The 19,196-nt window shown below is 36.6% G+C and overlaps 1 protein-coding gene across 2 annotated transcripts in view; it reads left to right on the forward strand.

Moving 5' to 3' along the window:
- LOC106878292 (sodium/potassium-transporting ATPase subunit beta-1-interacting protein 2) overlaps window positions 1-19,196 on the forward strand; it is a 207,879-nt gene that overhangs the window by 137,088 nt on the left and 51,595 nt on the right. For both annotated transcript variants that reach the window (XM_089348690.1, XM_014927475.3), the window contains exons 4-5: window positions 2,009-2,221; window positions 18,025-18,085. In XM_089348690.1, coding sequence (XP_089204816.1) covers window positions 2,009-2,221; window positions 18,025-18,085 — 274 coding nt within the window. The remainder of the gene's footprint in view (window positions 1-2,008; window positions 2,222-18,024; window positions 18,086-19,196) is intronic.

Consider the following 19,196-nt stretch of genomic DNA (forward strand, 5'->3'; position numbering starts at 1 on the left):
TGAACAACACAGTGGCAAAACTTACTTCCATGGAAGATTGTAGACAAATACCACCACTTGTATGATGGAGGTGTTTGAATACAGTTAGCAAGCAATGCCAAGATATGAAAACACACACGCACACACACACGCGCACGCACACACACACACACACACACACACACACACACACACACACACACACACACACACACACACGTTTCTTTTAGTTTTCATCTGCCAAATCCACTTACAAGGTTTTTGGTCAGTCCAAGGCCGTCGTAGAAGACACTTGCCTAAAGTACCATAAAGTGGGATGGAACCAAAAATCACATGGCTGCAAAATAAACTTCTTAACAATACAGCCACACCTGAACATGTATGTATGCATGCAAGTAAATGCTTCTGTATAAGAATACATATGTATACAACTACCCTGTTGTGTGTGTGTCATCATCATCATCATTTAACATCCGCTTTCCATGCTAGCATGGGTTGGACAATTTGACTGAGGACTGGCAAGCCAGAAGGATGCACCAGGCTCCAATCTGATCTGGTAGAGTTTCTACAGGTGGATGACAAAAAAAAAAAAAACTCTGCCAGATCAGATTGGAGCCTGGTGCAGCCTTCTGGCTTGCCAGTCCTCAGTCAAATCGTCCAACCCATGCTAGCATGGAAAGCGGATGTTAAACGATGATGATGATGATGACACACATGTATATTTATATGTATGTTTACATGAGTTTGTATTTTTACAGATGTATACAAGGTCCTATCAGAAAGTATTAGAACTGATGCTATGGTAACAGAGCTAAAGTATACAGTGTGTAAGCCATTTGCCACAGATTGACCTTGAATTCTGCCATGCATGCACACAGTTATAATGTTCTTGTTCACTTCCATTGTTTATAGCAGTGCTTGAAAGTAAAGTATGTCGAGTGTGGTCATCTCAGAAAGAAGATTGGGTTTCAGCTGCGGAGGGTCTCTGATTGTGTGGTGAAAGATGAAAATTTCTTGAAAATGGTCATAATATGTGACAAATTTTTGGTCTATGGCTATGACTCCAAAACCAAGTCAAGAATCCAATCCCACTTGAAAGGAACAAGATTTCAAAATGTTGATGATATCCACAAGAATGTGATGATGCAGCTTCTTGCTATCTCAAAAAAGGGAGTTCCAAAAATGCTTCCATCAATGGAAACAATGCTAGATAAAGTATGTGACTTCAGAAAAGGACTTCTTCAAAGGAGATTAAATACTGAATTGATAAGTGTTGTAGTTTGCTTTTTATAGCAAGTCTTGATACGTTTTGATCAAACCTCATCTATAGTCTTGGTCAAAACTCAGAATGCAAAGATGAAATAAAGATGACAACTAATTATCTACTAGATAATTGCAAGCCACAAAACAAAGCTAATTTATATTGCTTAGTATGATATATAAATGAGGAAATATTTCGAAGTTTCTTCTATTTGACATTTCTGATACAGCAAGGTACATAGAAATTCATGGAATTATTATAAGAGAATAAGGGCTTCATAAATTATTGCTTTATATGGCAATAGGCTAAGGTTCAAGAAGTTACCACCTCAGCTAAATGTAGCTGTAAGTGCTGACTAGATAGTTTCATTTATATTTCATTAGAAATGTACAAATTATTTGGCAAATCATTCTGAACTTGTCACAACACTTCACACTGATCTCTTGATTCAAACTCTTTGTATTTGATCCCCATCTGCATCTAACAGTACTACAAGAAAATAATTGCTGACAACAGTAAAAGGCCTGAATTTTTCTCTCTCCCTCAATCTCCCCTCCCCCCTCTGTCTTATGTATGTGTGTATATCTTTTGGTTTAAATATATCTATTCCTCTGCATGTGCCTCTCTATGTATATGGTGTCTGGGTGTGGGTCTCTGTGTGTGTTTGTGTGTGTATTTATCTTATTTCTTAGTATAAGAATATCTTGTTTTGCTTCTCTCTCTTTCTCTCTCTGTGAATTTTAATACCTTGATTTCTTAATTTTACAGACACGAGAATTATACATTTTAAATATTGGAACAAAGAATAAAAGCTGGTGGTTAGAACATGGCATTGGTTGTCAGGTGACAAATAACACATGGGAGAAAAATTACCATGGAGAAACCAGTAGACCAATTCCACCTGAAGAATTTGTAGAAGGGTGTCTTGTAGAATATTATTACGTTGAATTCATTCATGCTGCTGTGCAGTGTTTGTTTTCAGTAAGTACTTTTAATATCTTTCAGATCTTTAACTATTTTTCTTCTCTAACCACACTATTTCTTTCATGTTTTTAACCCATTTTCCCAAGTTTTTAAATATTCTTTTGTTTTTAAACACTTCTTTCCCATGTATAACCACTTCTTTTAGATTTGTAGCCACATTTTCTTGTTAACTATTATTTGCATAACTTTAACTGATTCTTTCATGGCTTTAACCATTTCTTTCTGGCCTTCAACTACTTCTGCTTCTTTCATGTATTCAACTATCTATTTTACCTTTGTTGAAACTTTTTCTAAATTCCATTTTCAAAGATTTCTTGGAGAAATTAAATAAAGTGACAATTAACTGACAAAAAAATCAGTAGTTTGGAATGCATAACCAAACTAAACTGTTTCTTGACATAGACTTATTTAAACCTCAGTATAATCTAGTCTATATCAGCTGTAAATCAGTATCAAGTGAAGTTGTACTTAACTGTTGTAAACATTTTTCTTCCCCCCTCTCTCTCTCTCTGTCATTTACTTTTTATACCTATATTTTATCACTTTACCTCTCTTATTGTTCCTCCTCATTGTATCTTCATTCCACATTTTTTCTTTTACTCGCACTATTTCTTCCCTCTCTCACTCTTCAGCCATTTCCTATATCTAATTGCCTTCTCAGGACTACAGCTCTTGCATGCTGCTGATTCTCAACCCTATCAGTATATCTATTTATCTAAGTAATCTTTCACTCTTTATAATAATTTCTCCTCCTCTTATCTCTCTCAGCACAACTACAGCTTTCTCTTTTCAACCAACCAACAATTTGAACACCTGATTTTTATAGGGCAGTGAAAGACTAATTCTGTATTTGTAGCTGATGAAGCATAACAATGCAGAAATACATGCATTTTATGGTCTGATGACATTATTCATAGCACAATGGTTTCACAATATGTTTTTATTTATTTATTTACACATATCTGCAGCATCAGTAATGCTATACCCACTAGGCCCACAATGCTTATATTTACAACATCCCAAAACACTTTCATATACAATGCTCCCCCGCCCCCTAAGTAGAGATAACAACCTTAACAACTCACACATGTTTGAATGATGGCAGGTTAAAATCAAGAACAACTATTATGACGCCTATTATCAAATGTTCACGGGAACCTTCTTTTTAGGTACTGAATAACATCTCTCTTTCCTGTGTTACCTGCCATATCTCTTTCCCAGTTTTCAGAGTTGGCACTCTAAATGTAGGCACATTGAAAGGTAGGTCTAGCGAGATTGTAGAGATGTCTGAATAGAGATGTGTTGATGTATGTTGCGTACAAGAGGTAAGATGGAAGGGATCAGTCCTCAACCCCCTCTTATTCATTATAGTCCTCTAGGCAGTAACAGAGCAATTCAAGACAGGCTGCCCCTTGGAGCTCCTCTATGCTGACGACCTTGCTCTCATAGCTGAGTCACTATCAGAACTGGAGACAAAGTTCAGGATGTGGAAGCAAGGTCTAGAATTGACGGGCCTTAGGATTAACCTAGCAAAAACCTAAGTCCTAGTAGGAACTCTGTCAAATCACAACCCGCTTCAGGTAGATGGCTCTGCTTGATCTGTAGAAAAGGTGTGGTTAGAAACTCCATACAATGTACTCGGTGTAAGCTATGGACACATAAAAGGTGCAGCAATATCAGAGGAAGGTTAACCAGGAAAATAGTTTGTGTGTGGCAGATGCACTGGGGCAATAAACACTGAAGATATACAGAAAACAGATTCCATCACATACCAGGGGGAGAAACTAGAAGTAGTTAATAGCTTCTGCTACCTAGGTGACCAGGTCTGTAGTGGGGGCTATTCTTACTAGAGTAAAAATAGCTGGGGCAAAGTTCAGGGAGCTCCTACCTCTGCAGGCAAATAAGGGCCTCTCACTCAGGGTGAAAGGTAGACTGTATGATGCATGTGTGCAAACTGCCGTGCTACATGGTAGTGAAACATGGGCCATGAATGCTGAGGACATGCGTAGGCTTGAAAGAAATGAAGCTAGTATGATCCTCTTGATGTGTAATGTCAATGTGCATACATGACAGAGTGTAAGTGCCTTGAGAGAAAAGTTGGACATAAGAAGCATCAAATGTGGTGTGCAAGAGAAGCGACTGCGCTGGTATGGCCATGTGTTACGTATGAATGAAGACAGCTGTGTGATGAAGTGCCACTCCCTAACTGTAGAAGGAGCCTGTGGAAGAGGTAGTCCCAGGAAGACATGTGATGAGGTGGTGAAGCATGACCTTCGAGCACTGGGCCTTACAGAGGCAATGACAGGAGATATGCTGTGATTGAGAAGACCCAGCAACTAAAGTGAGATCGCAGCCACATATGTCCGGTCCTGTTAAGAATACCCCTGATGCATCAAGTGATATGATATGCTTCAGAAAACCTGTTGAGTCAAGTAAAACCAATGAAATCAGTGCCCCCTGACTGGCTCCAATGCTGGTGGCACATATAAAGCACCATCCAAATGTGGTCAATACTAGGCTTGCCTGACTGGCTCCCGTGCTAGTGGCACATAAAAAGCATCAACCGAATGTAGCCGATGCCAGTGCTGCCTGACTAGCTCCTGTGCCAGTGGCACATAAAAAGCGCCATCCGAATGTAGCCGATGCCAGTGCTGCCTGACTAGCTCCTGTGCCAGTGGCACATAAAAAGCGCCATCCGAATGTGGTCGATGCCAGGTCTGCCTGACTGGCTCCTGTGCTTGTGGCATGTAAAAGCACCAACCGATCGTGGCCGATGCCAGTACCCCTGACTGGCTCTTGTGCCGGTGGCACATAAAAAGCTCCATCCAAACGTGATTGATGCCTGGCCCGCCGGACTGACTCCTGTGTCGGTGGCATGTAAAAAGCACCCTCTACACTTTTGGAGCGGTTTGAGTTAGGAAGGGCATCCAGCTATAGAAACATTGCCAGATCAGATTGGAGCCTGGTGCAGCCACTGGCTCTCCAGACCTCAGTCAAACCGTCCAACCCATGCCAAAGTGGAAAATGGACATTAAACGATGATGATGATGATGATGTTGTCTACAAGGTGCATGGTTTCTTGAGGTTATCGTGCAGTGAAAGGTCTTATGTCTGAATGTACACAAATGTGTTAAATATAATTGTAACAGATATTTTATTCAAGGCTCCTCTACTTAATTGACCATCCTTTGCACACAGATAATATACTATTTGCTATTCTTAGATATAAGGACTACTGTTCTTATAGGGCCATGAAAGAATTGGTTCTGTATTCATAGTTGATGAAGCATAATTATGCAGAAATGTATGCATCCTATGTTCTGATGATGTCATTCATAGCCCAATATGTTTCCGCACATTGTCTATGAGGATTCTTGCCCTAAGATTATTTCCACAATTAAAGATCTTCTTTAGTAGTTTATATAATTGTAGATTTGTTTAAAAATTCCGCATATGCTGTGTTAGTACCCAGTTAATCATTACACACACACACACACACACACACACACACACACACACACACACACACCACTTTGTTTCCATTGTGTGTATTTGTTGTGTTTTATAATCATATTTTGTTTTCTCATTAGCTTCATCTGGTGAAAGGATTTTCTTTATGGATTCATTGCCATCCAAGATCTAATGTATTAGTTTTCTGTTACCTAATGTATTTGTTTTGTTATCAATTAGATTACAGGTTAAGACTTCACTTATTAATTCTTGTCCAGTTTGGAGGTGAACAGAGACCTGAGACTCTTATTTGATATCAATCCTGGAATGAAAATTAGAAATAGTAAATACATGTTTGTGTGTGTGGTTCTGATTGTGTGAGTGTGCGTTTTGTAAATACATATATGCAGCCCTATAAAGGTATTTACATACATGTATGAGCATATACACATGCCTGTGCCAACATGTATCTCCATGTATGCATATCTATACATGTATATGTTTGTGTGCATGTGTTTATATAATGAATTGTATGCCTACTTATATGTGACCTGAATCTCATTACTACTGTAATGCTTGCACACATCAATATTCATTTATAGATTGATAATAAAACATGATGATACCTTGATAAAAGCGAATAGCCAAAGGGAAGAAGTCTTACATACATGCCTGACTATATATGACAGATGAGGTGAAGAAGGAGGGACAAAGCATTGAAGTCAAACAAGTTTAGCTTTGCTGTAAAAATGATTGATTAAGTGAAGAACAGTTCTTTAACCTGGATACTATGATAAACTGCTGTGGTAGTGATGGTGAATGTAAAGATAAAGTTGTCTTGCTTGCTTAAAGGTGTTTGAATAGATAAAAAGCAGACTAAGAGGTCAATAAAGTCTGTGGGCTATTTAAACTGCATATTGGTCACCTTTTGAGATCTGCTAACTGCAGTAAAAAGAAGTCAATTGATGTAGTTATAGCTACATTGAAAGATCAAAAACTGCTTGTGAAATCTGTCTTCAAGGAAAGAATATGAGGGAAAAGAATACAGATAAAGGCAGTGAAAGTAGTGATGTGACACCATTTAAACTTTTGTAACTATATTTCAAATAAACTGTTGTTTAGCTCTGGTCAGCTTTGATCAAGCTGATTTATGAGAGGCATGCCAGCTGTGACTATCCACTCTTTTTTCCCACTGTTATAGTGCATCTAGAACTACATTATTGGATATGTCCTTCCTTCCGTCTTTCTTTTTAAGATGGTAGGTGTAATTCAGCTAGTTCTAGTAGGTCAAGCAACCACAGATGTCCATCATTAACTTCATTTCTGATGAGTAGACTGCCTTATGTTTCAAGTAATTTTTAATATAAAAATTTTTTGGTGGTGTTTAGTAAAATATATATTTTATATATTTGTATATATTATGTTGATGTTGATCAACAGATGTCTTGCAATAAAATTCATGTTGTAATAGATTTTATTTTAGATATGAATACTTTAGTACGGGTAGTAATATGTTTGTTTAAGAAGGGTTAAAGAATCAACTGAAAGTCTTCACTTAGCATATATGTCAAGCATGAAGAAAAATTATCAAGTCATTAAGAATGAAATGTCCAATTTTGAACTGAAAGTTTATTTTACTCTATCTCAATAAAAAGTAATGCAATTAATCAAAGTGTGCACCTAAATTATCAACACAATTCTGCCATTTTATCAGTAACTTATTTATGCTGGCAGTGAAGAATTCTGGAGAGCAAGAGGTGATGAAATCATGAAAAGCTGTTTTTGCATCTTCTTCAGATTTGAATTTTTTTCCTTGCAAGAGGTTGTCTAATGCCTGGAAAACATGATAGTCAGTTGGTGCAAGGTCTGGTGAATAAGGTGGATGACAGAGTACTTCCAAGTTCAGTTCCTGTAACTTCAGTAGCATTCTTTGTGCAACATGTGGTCAAGCATTGTCTTGCAAGAGAATTGGCCTGTCTCTATTGACCAGTCTTGGTTGTCTAATTGCAACTTCACTAATCATTTCATCCAATTGGTTGATGTATACATCTGCTGTAATTGACTTACCAGGTCTCATGAAGCTGTAGTGGATGACACCAGTGCTGAACCACCAAACAGACACTATTAGCTTTTTTTGGTGAAAATTCTTTTTTGGATTGTGTTTTGGCACTTTGTCTCTATTCAGCCACTGTGCAGAACATTTGCTATTGTTGAAAACAATCTATTTTTCATCACATGTAACAATATGATACAAAAATAATTTGCTTTTATGCCATGACAGCAAAGAACATCAAGTTTCAAGATGGCGTGTCATTTGATGCTCATTCAGTTCGTGTCATACCCACTTGTTCTGCTTCTTTACTTTGCTGATTTGTTTCAGGTGGTCTAATACAGTTGGAATTGAAACATAAAACCTTGTTACTAACTCACGCATAGTTTGAGATGTATCACCTTCCACTACAGTTTCCAGCTCATCATTATCCACCTTGGTCTTGGGTCTAGCACAGGGTTGATTTTCAAGAGTAAAGTCTCCAGACTGGATCTTCTCAAACCATTGATGTACAGTGTGCACATTCGCCACATCTTCACCAAAAGCCTCATTGATGTTTTGAGCTGTCTGGGATGCATTGGTTCCATGACAGAACTCATTCATAAACAACACGAATTTTTGATCTATCCATGGGTTCACAAAAATTGATTTACAAGAGAAAACACAATGTAATCAGACACCATGAATTGCATTTCAAAAAGTGATGATGTAACTCTTCAATGTTGTAAAGCAAAGAATTGTCAGGATAAAACAGAGTTAATGACTATCAAACTTGGTGCATAAGAAATTTGGACATTTCATTCTTAATGACCTGATAATTGATAACACACAAATTTCATGTTTGCAATATAGTGAGTTGAAAATTTTTAATTTAATGAGATTATCTATGCAGTTATGCAAAATTTCTTTTCGGATGGAGGGCAGAGGTCTCTTTGTTTAATTATGCAAATAAGCAAAGGCAACAGCTCCAATAAAATCATGAGTTAAATTTTTAGAAAATATAGAAAATGCATTATTGGAGTGGATTTGATGATACTTCCCCAAGGTGCCATGAAGTGGACTGAACCTGAGATCCTATAGCAAGCAAGCTATGCCTGTACCTACTGCATATTAGGTATGGTCTCACATATGTAATATGAATTGAAAATTTTGAACTAAGATTATCCAGTTAAAGTTAATTATAGTTGTCACCTCTTTCTTCAAACATTCCCCATCTCCCTCACACACTTTTGCCACCTCTACCCACCCACACTCATGGTTCCTCTATCCCAACTCACTTCTACTCACCCAGACACCTCATCACTACTATTATATTGCTTTCCAGCCTCACCCAATCACAGCCACTCTCTCCTAAAATATGAGAATTCATTTAGCACCTCTACAGCAAGAAACCTGTTCTGCTCTGGCCCCTTTCCTCATACTTTCACCCTGCATCTCCTAGCATAAAGCTGCCCTACCTCAGGATTTGTAGTCTTGCAAGATAGTGACCTCACTAGTGTTAGTGTGAAAAAGACTCCTAGTACACACTGTAAAGTGGTTGGCATTAGAAAGGGTATCCAACCATAGAAACCATGTTAAAGCACAATGCAGTCTTTGGATACATTACATCCTGTCAAACCATCTAGCCCATGCCAGCATGAAAACTGGACATTGAATGATGATGATGTAGAGAATATGTAATGTTGCTATTTATTAAAATCAACAATATAACTGTCCAATAAGACTAATACAAGCTAATTGCTTTCACTAGTTATCTTAAAGACCAGATTCACTCTCATTCAGTATTTTTTATATTTTCAAAAACTTTCAAATGAAGTGATTTTATAGCAGCTGTCAAAGCATCCAACCCATACTAGCATGGAAGATATTAAATGATGATGATGGCGTATGTGTGTGTGTGTGTGTGTGTGTGTATTATCTATGTGTGTTTATGTGTATATGTGTGTATATGTGTGTTCTTGTATATTAAATTTTCAGATATTTGGTAATCAAATATGTTTTAAAAGGGAAAAAATGAAGGTATTTTAGTTTTGTGAAGGTTACTATGAAGGTTCCTCTTAAATATTAGCCATCACTTCCCCACATTTTACCAACATATCTCAGTCTTAATTTTCTATACTTCTGATTGTTGCTACACAACACTATCACCAATAATAGAAGGTGTGTCTGTTTCTGGATTAGTCTCATATGTTGAAAGAAATGATATCGAACTATCATATGGAGTGTAGTCATATATGAATGAAAGCTGACCATTAGTGAATTATTATAAGTTTTCAATCATATGTCTTTTGTAGTGAATATATATAATAGGTAAAAAAAAAAGAGAACAGGTTTAATGCTTCATTACTAACTTCGTAGAAAGTAGTTGTGAAGCTTGAATTGTTGATGAACAACTTAAAAATAGAAAGATAGCAATCTTTCTTATTTGTAGTACCATTCTGTAAATAATAATGATGAAGATGATGATAATTTCTTTCAATGTTGGCACAAAGCTAGTAATTTTAAATTAAGATGGCTAGCTGATTATCTCGACCCAGTATTTGACCAGTACATTAATTAATCAACCCCTAAAAGGATGAAAGGCAGGATTTGAATTCAAGATGCAAAGAATCAGAACTAATGCTGCAAAGCATTTCTTCTGATATGCTACCAATTCCACCAGCTTACCACTTTAGTATAATAATCCTTTCTACTATAGACATTGAAATTTTAGAAGAAGGGGCTACTCAATTACATCAACCCCCTATGTACCCTAGCTGGTACTTATTGATTCCAGGAAGATGGAGGACAAAGTTGACCTCAGCAGAATTTGAATTCAGAATGTAAAGATGGATGAAATGCCACTAAGCATTTTGTCCAGCAGGCTAACGATTCTGCCATCTCACAGTCTTAATAATCATCATCATCATCGTTTAACGTCCGCTTTCCATGCTAGCATGGGTTGGACGATTTGACTGAGGACTGGTGAACCAGATGGCTACACCAGGCTCCAATCTGATTTGGCAGTGTTTCCACAGCTGGATGCCCTTCCTAATGCCAACCACAATAATCCTTTCTACTAAAGGTACAAGGCCTGAAATTGGGGGGAAGGGAACTAGTTGATTACATCGATCCCAGTGTTTCACTGGTACTTAATTTATTGACCCTGAAAGAATGAAACGCAAAGTTGACCTCAGCAGAATTTGAACTCAGAACATAGCTAAGCATTTTGTCCAGTGTGCAAACAATTCTGCCAGCTCGCCACCTTAAATAGCAACAACAACAATAATAATAATTGTTTCAAATTTTGGCACAAGGCCAGCAAGTTCGGGGAGGGGATAAGTCAATCACATTGATCCCTGTACTCAGCTGACACTTATTTTATTGATCCCAAAAGGATGAAAGGCAAAGTCAACCTCAGTGGAACTTGAGTTCAGAATGTAATGATGGACAAAATGTTGCTAAGCATCTCACCCAGCATGCCAATGTCGAAGGTTCCAGTTGATCCGATCAACAGAACAGCCTGCTCATGAAAGTAACGTGCAAGTGGCTGAGCACTCCACAGACAAGCGTACCCTTGACGTAGTTCTCGGGGATATCCAGCGTGACAGTGTGACAAGGCTGACCCTTTGAATTACAGGCACAACAGAAACAGGAAGTAAGAGAAAGTTGTGGTGGAAGAGTACAGCAGGGTTTGCCACCATCCCCTGCTGGAGCCTCGTGGAGCTTTAGGTGTTTTCGCTCAATAAACACTCAAAACGCCCGGTCTGGGAATCGAAACCACGATCCTATGACCGCAAGTCCGCTGCCCTAACCACTGGGCCATTGCACCTCCACAGTATGTGCACACACACTCACACACAAAATGACTAGTGGCAGTTTAGGGAGTTCTGTTTCCTAATATTTTGATTATTTACTTTTGGAAAACTAAACTTTTACTCTTCAGAATTGGAAAACAAGTTTTTGTTGTAGCTTTGATATCATTTTATATATATAGATAATTTTTATTATTGATATATTTATATATTTTATATATATATTTTATATATATATATATATATACATATATATATATATATATATATATATATATATATATATATATATATATATATATATATATATATATATAAACTGACAAAATTCTATTAAATCGAATGTAACCTGGAAGACTTTTTTTTTACTGTTTTCAATGTAAAAAAACACTTTCAAATGATGTATATTATTGTACAATACAAAATTATATTATTAAATTAAAATAGTCTGTGTGCATGTGTGCACAACCAGATTGAGACCAAAACAAGTGTTTTCCATGCTTCCCAAAACAAATGAACCGTCTCCTCAGACATTAATACACACGCGCGCACACGCGCGCACACTCACTCACTCACTCACTCACTCTAGGATATACAAAAACATATTCACAAACTTGCTTTTCTTACCCATTTAATTTTTCATTATTGAGCTAATGAAGCATCCCCTATGTGGTCATTCAGCATACTAGAAACAACAGTTAAATCTTTTTGAATCTCAACCTATTATTTGAAACAACAGCAAAGGATGGGTGGGTTAATTTGCTCGTAGATATCCTGAAGCTACCAGCTGAACATGGCTGGATATTATCTTTAATCATGGGTCTGCTTTTAAACAGTCTGACCTGTGGCTAAACAGCAACAGTACCAATAACCTCTCAATCTGAATTTTTCCAACATTCTTTCAATTCCGTAACGGATATTTTTTTGTATATGTTTGCTTCCATCTCTCTCTCTCTCTCTCTCTCATGTGACATGCTCTTATACTTTCTCAGTAATAGAAATGCATAGATTTTCTTTAATCTCAACCATTCTTTAGCATGTATACCAGTGACTCCCCAAATATTTTTCTTTCCCTCTATTTCTTTTTGCTAGTGCTTCTATTTCATGCTTCATTTTCATCTCCTATATCACTTTATGGAACAGTCCGCCCCCTCCTCTTTCTTTCTTTCTCTCTCTCTCCCTCCCTCTCACACACATTCCATTCATATAATTTTTTTTTATTTTTAAAATGATTAATTAGTGTATTTTATTATTCTGTCCATTAAATCTAAAAGCTATTAAATGAAGGGCTTAGTGTGGTTTATATAAAATATTTTATATTATTTATATATATTATCTTCATTAATTAATATTAATAGGGATAGTGGAGTGGCAAAATCTGTAGACTATTTGGCCAAAATACCTTATAATATTTATTTACTGAATTCAAATACCACCAAAGTTAACATAGCCTCACATCTTCCCATGGTCAATAAAATAAAGGACCAGTCAGTTCTCTGAGTTGTCTCATTCAACTGTTCCCACCTCCAAATGCTTGGCTCAATGCCTGTTAGAAATTACCATTCCCAATAAATGAATTATTATATAAATTCTTTTCTTTGACCACAAAATGTAGATTTGTTTTCCAGAATTATTTCAGTGTTTCCTTATTGATATAAATCCTCTATTTAGTAAAGCTTCTATTTGCTATGAATTATTAATGGCTCATAAAATTTTCCTATTCAAGTAGAAATAATAACATCGCAAAATATCTGCTATGGCAGATCTACACATTTAAAAGAATGTCAGTGATAATTTTAAAGTGTTTGTGTGTATGCATGTGTGTGTGTGTGTGTATATATATATATATATATATATATAGATTTATAGACTACATGCCCTTACATTCGTACACACACATACATTTTGTGTGTGTGTGTGTGTGTAATAGGCTTGTAGGGGTTTAAAAAGGAAGAATAAAAACAAGTTCCATAACTCAGCAGCTGACTAATGAGTTAATTTTTTTTTTTTTTCATTAGTGAATAAGACAGTTCTTTACCAATTATATATAAAGATTCACGTAAACAACTGTATAGAAATGGTAAATGTTGTTCAGTACATTAACAACTTTGTGCTGTTGGATATTGAGAATATTTTATCAGCTTACCATACACTCTTTAGAAATTTCCTGTTACTGTATCCCTCTCACTTTCTCTCCCTCTCTCTCTTGCTTTCTCTTTCTCTTACTGTCTCAGACTCAATATTTCTTTCTTATATATTGAATAAATAACAATATAGCTATAGCACTGTCTTTTGTAGTAATCTTGTGTGTGAGAATATGCAGGTATGACTATATGCATGTGAGTTCTGGTTTTATTTCTCAAATTTCTTTCAAACTGAGAAAGAAACAAGGCTCTTTCATTGGAATTTAGATGACATCAACTAAGTAGTTCAGTGTGTGTGTGTGTGTGTGTATATATATATATATGTGTATATATATATATATATATACACACACACACACACACACACACAAGTGACTATGTTGCCAGTGACATTCTCAGAAGATACTAGTTGGTGTCTGTGACTGAGATGCTCCTTGGTAAACTGAGCTGTCATGTGTAGAGGTATTACTACTGTTTAAGTCCAGATCAGCTCTGATTGATCAGATGAGTAGTCAAAGGCATTACAACTGTAACCATCATCATCATTGTTTAACGTCTGTTTTCCATGGTGGCATGGATTGGACACTTTGACTGGGGACTGGCAAGCCAGGAAGCTGCACTAGGCTTCAATCTGATCTGGCAATGTTTCTACAGCTGGATGCTCTTCCTAATGCCAACCACTCCAAGAGTGTAGTGGGTGCTATCCTGATATTTTTTCACTAGGGACTGCATTGCCCAATGTAGCCTTTCATTTTTAAGAAGACAGTGTTTTGGCTGTAATTTCCAGTAAGTCAAGTGATTTAATAGACTCTTTTATTGTGTGAACCAGACATAGCTTGTTGAACTACCATGTGTTGTGATAAAAGTTCATAGTGAATGGAGCTGAGTGAACTGCAGTGCATGGAGCAGCTGGGCAAGCTGCAGCACATGGAGAGTGGAGGCAGCTGGGCAAGCCACAGCACAATGAGAGTGGAGGCTGCTAGGCAAGCCACAGCATGTGGAGAGCAACAGCAGCTGGACAAGCTGTGGTGCAAGGGCAACTGAATGAGCCATGGCAGGTGGCAAGTGAGGGCAGCTGGGTGAGCTGCGGCACATGGAGCGTGAGGGCAGCTGGGCAAGCTGGGCGAGCTGTGGCACATGGAGAGTGAGAGCAGCTGGGCGAGTCACAGTATATGGAAGCAGCTGATGTTCAGCTTCAACATGTGTTCTTAGAAAAAACAAGCGAGAAGGGAATCCCACTAGTGTAAAATTCTGGCAAGAAGGTTGTGGGCAAAGTGCTTTATATAAAGCCTTATGAGACCCAGTCAATGGCATGATGGGTTGGTTAGGTAGGTTGTATTGCTGGAGAAGGTAAGTAGTTAGCTTGTTCAGAAGAACAAAAGCTATTGTCAAAGTGAAAGTAGTGGTAAAAAGTGGAAGCTAAATATTGGATTGAAGTTTATTGGAGAATAAATATTTATCAGTCAAAGTGCCTTGCTTTGTGTACTATGTAGGATGATTTTGTGTGTTTGTGCACGTACATGTGTGTGTTTGTGGGTAGCAGCAATATTGTATAAGGTATGTGAGCAATCAACTAATACGGGCCTTACATGAGAGGATTAAGATTGAAAATTAAACCTAATCCCTGTGGTCTAGTTTGAGAGTTACATGACTGATCCTTGGGGCACACCAGAGTTGAAGAGTGTACACGCTTTAATAGACTAATAACATGGCAGGAATTTTCTGTTCCTAGAAATGAGAGATGGATAAATCCAACACTATTTTACAGACCTTAGTTAAGCTTACTGGAAATATCCACTCCACCTCCCAATGTACATTACTATTGGCTTGTTTATTGGTTGGTTGACTGACAATGTTTAAAGAAGGTGCTTGTCTGTAAATATATTTATTTTAACAATTTATCCAAATATCCAAAATTGAAGAGTTACTCATTAAGAAGTATAAGCAAATTGGATGCAGAAAAAAATCCCATTAAAAATGATGATGATGATAATAATAAAGATAGTCTATATGATGATGATGATAATGTAGATGATGATAATAAAGAAAATTGTGTGTGGCCAGGAGAGTGGGTAATGTATGTTCAATCCTTTTGTGATGCTTTTGTTGTCTATTATCTCTTCCATCTGAGAAGATATCTCTAATACTGAACAATTACTGGCAATTAATTGGTTTTACCAAACATACATCATTGTGTTATTCTGATTTATTACACGCACGCACCCACACACACACACACACACTCACTCTCTCTTTCTCTCTTTCTCTCTCTCTCTCTCTCTCTCTCTCTTTCAATATAAGCATGTATTGATTAGTCTAAATGTTTGTGTATTAACACCTTTACTATATTCATACAGTATACATTTACAGTATGTTAGTATGTGTGTAGTAAACTAAAACTGACATAGAATACTTGTCAAATATGTTATACATTTATTTATTAATTGCTAATTATCTGTCTCTGCTTTTTTTAAAAAAAAATTTAAGGCAATTTGTATGTTGATAATATCAATATTTTAATTATGTTCAGCTGTTTATTGTATAATTTCTAACATTTCACTTCAATAGCAAAAAGTCAAACGACCAAAGACAAAATTAATGATATAGTAGTGTATAGGTTTTGTGCATTGTTAGAACCTGAGATATTATATATTTAGGAACAATAACTTTAGAATTTTGGAAATGATTAGTGCTGATTGGAATTGAAGCGTTTGATATCTTTTGCAATTTCTGATGATTTCTTATGGTAACCTAACACATAACATTGCTAAAACAGCATCACAAAGGTTAGGACTCCACTTCAGAGCCATGAAATACTTCAAACCCAATTAGTTTCTGACTTTCAATAAGACTCAGGAAAGACTCCTGACTGGAGTATTGCTCACATTTATGGGATAATACTGCTGCTATGTACACAAAAATCATTGACTTCATCCAGTAGTTTCCCTCACTAATTCATTAACATAGTTTCCTTTCTCTGCTTCTTTTATTACTACTACAATCACCTCCACTTCTCTGAAGTATTTATCAGCATACCCCCCGTTACAAAGTCTGACTTTTGCATACATATATACTTTATGCATTGCACATATATATTTACATACTCCACTTCCTTGGTTACTCTTCTGTGTTGTAGCCACTATGGTTTCCAGTGATGATTGTATTGTATAATGATTAATGTGCCGTTATATATTGTGCAGTAACAGCTGCTATCTGCAGTAAATTCTCTATTGTGCAGTGACTAATGTACTTTTCAGGTACCTGCAGTAACCACTGTGCTCTATCCAACACTAATAAACTGGAAAATTAGTCAAGAATTTTGCAGTTCCTATCCTGTCTTTAGGATTGCATTGTGACTATATACAAAAGACTTTGATTCCCCCAAGCTCCAAGTAGGTATTTCAGGTTGGTGTAATTCACTATTGTAAGTTGTGGCAGCACTATCAAAATGATGAGTATTTCATTATTCTACTATCCTAAATTCTAGTCTTGTAGTCATGTTGAAAGGATTGGGGAAACTACACCTTTGAGCTTCTACACAATGACTGGCTTCTGTGTTGACCCTTCAGCATCAACACTACAAGACCAATTGTCAAACCTGATGTACAGTTCTAAGAGACCAGTTATATTTTCTTTGCTCAGTTGCATTAAGTAATTCGATTTTATTGTAATCATTTGCCAGTGACATGTAAAAAACACCCAGTACACTCTAAAGTGGGTGGCATTAGGAAGGGCATCCAGCTGTAGAAATCATACTAAAATGGATGACTGGATCCTAATGCTGTTCTCTGGCTTACCAGTTCCAGTCAGACCATCAAAACCATGTCAGCATGGAAAACACATTGAATGATGATGATTTGACAAAATTAAAACCTCTTTAATTGAGCAGATTCTATAATAAAGTGTTCCAGCTGCAAACCATACATCTATTTTACATGTATAATGTATCCAGGACTGCATTATTCATGGTGTAATTTGAGGAAAGTTTGGTTGCTATTTCTAGCAAGTTGACTAACTATAGTTATTTAAAATAGAAACTGAATGAAGCCAATGAAAGGGCTTTTATGTGACTGTTCTGTCTGCTAGAAATAGCTACCAATTCTCCTTAAAATCATGTTCTACCAGCTTAAAAGATTATATTAGATAATGTTGCCTTATATATACAATGTTTGTAATAAAATATGGGAGGGTCATAGCTGGAATGTCTTTGATCATAGTCCTGCTTGATCAGTTCTATCTTGAGACTAAAGAACAACAACCACTACAGAAGCTGTCTTATGTCTTTAGTATTCAATGTATCTTGTGGCTTTGGTTGGTTGATTTTAAACTGTTATGTTAATGAATTGTTTTCTTTTCTTCTAGTTCTTTGGGTTTATAATTTCCTGCATCACCATCTACATGTACACAGAAGAAGATGAGAGCTGTAAGTACATAACAACTACTAGCACTTACACTCGCCCCAAAGACCGTGACAGCGGTGCCAAGTATCAGCCTGTACAGCTCCGGGACAGCTGGGCACTCCCCACCTATGTGTCCTACACGGAGAGCCTGGATTGGTCCTCCTCTGCTCAGTCGTCATCAGTTTGACTGCTACCTGCTCACCTGTGGCTCTTTTTCCGTCCAACTACCACCCTGACTTCTCTTACTACTACTACTACTGCTACTACTACTACCTTAGATTGCGGCTTGCCATCCCTGCAGCCTCAGGTGCGTGACATTTCACTGCAGCATTAGTCTTCCTAGACCCAATTCTTAATGGTCACAACATAACCAGTTGGTTGTGTTAATGTTGTACACCAATCTTTTAAATATTGTACACTCTTTTATTTTTTATGCCCATCCCAATAGCATTGGTCATTAGATTTTTCTTATGACAATGCTATCTAACCTTTGGATTAACTTGCTAGGTCTCCCATTAGAGTATCCTTATTCCAGGGTTTTTCTCTAAGTAGGGTTCTTTTTTTTTCATTTGCGTACTTTAAAATTTATTTACTTATCCCACTTTTTTTAATTTTAAAGATTCTTTTTTGGCTTTTTCACTAAAATATGCTTAATCTATAATATCTTCATGACTATACCATCTAAAAATTGTATCTTAAGCTTATTTGCTCAAAGATGATAGTAAAATTACATTTTTTCAAAAGGTAGCTATCCTTAAGAAAAACTATTTCTCCTTACATTTAAGTACATTTATAAAAACGAAGGGATACTCAAGGTATTTGTAAGGTTTTAATGTTCAATTATGACTTTAAGTTATTTAAAGTATTTTTTCATTTACTTCTTTAAGTAAATATGTTTGGTTTGTGGTTTTGGAAGACTGGTCTATAAATAATGTCATAAATAGCCCTGCAGGTTACAAAAAAAAAAGAGAAAAAGGTTTTAACCTTTACTCATGTTTGTGGTAGCATTTGTATGCTGTTGGCTTTTAATCTATTGTTGCTAATAATAGAAACCCAAATGACAATGACAAAGAGCAATCTCTTTCTCTCTCTCTCTCTCTCTCTTTCTCTCTCTCTCTCTCTTTCTCTCTCTCT

The sequence above is a fragment of the Octopus bimaculoides genome, chromosome 3, assembly GCF_046866305.1.
Source record: "Octopus bimaculoides isolate indiv1 chromosome 3, ASM4686630v1, whole genome shotgun sequence".
Taxonomy (NCBI): Eukaryota; Metazoa; Mollusca; class Cephalopoda; order Octopoda; family Octopodidae; genus Octopus; species Octopus bimaculoides.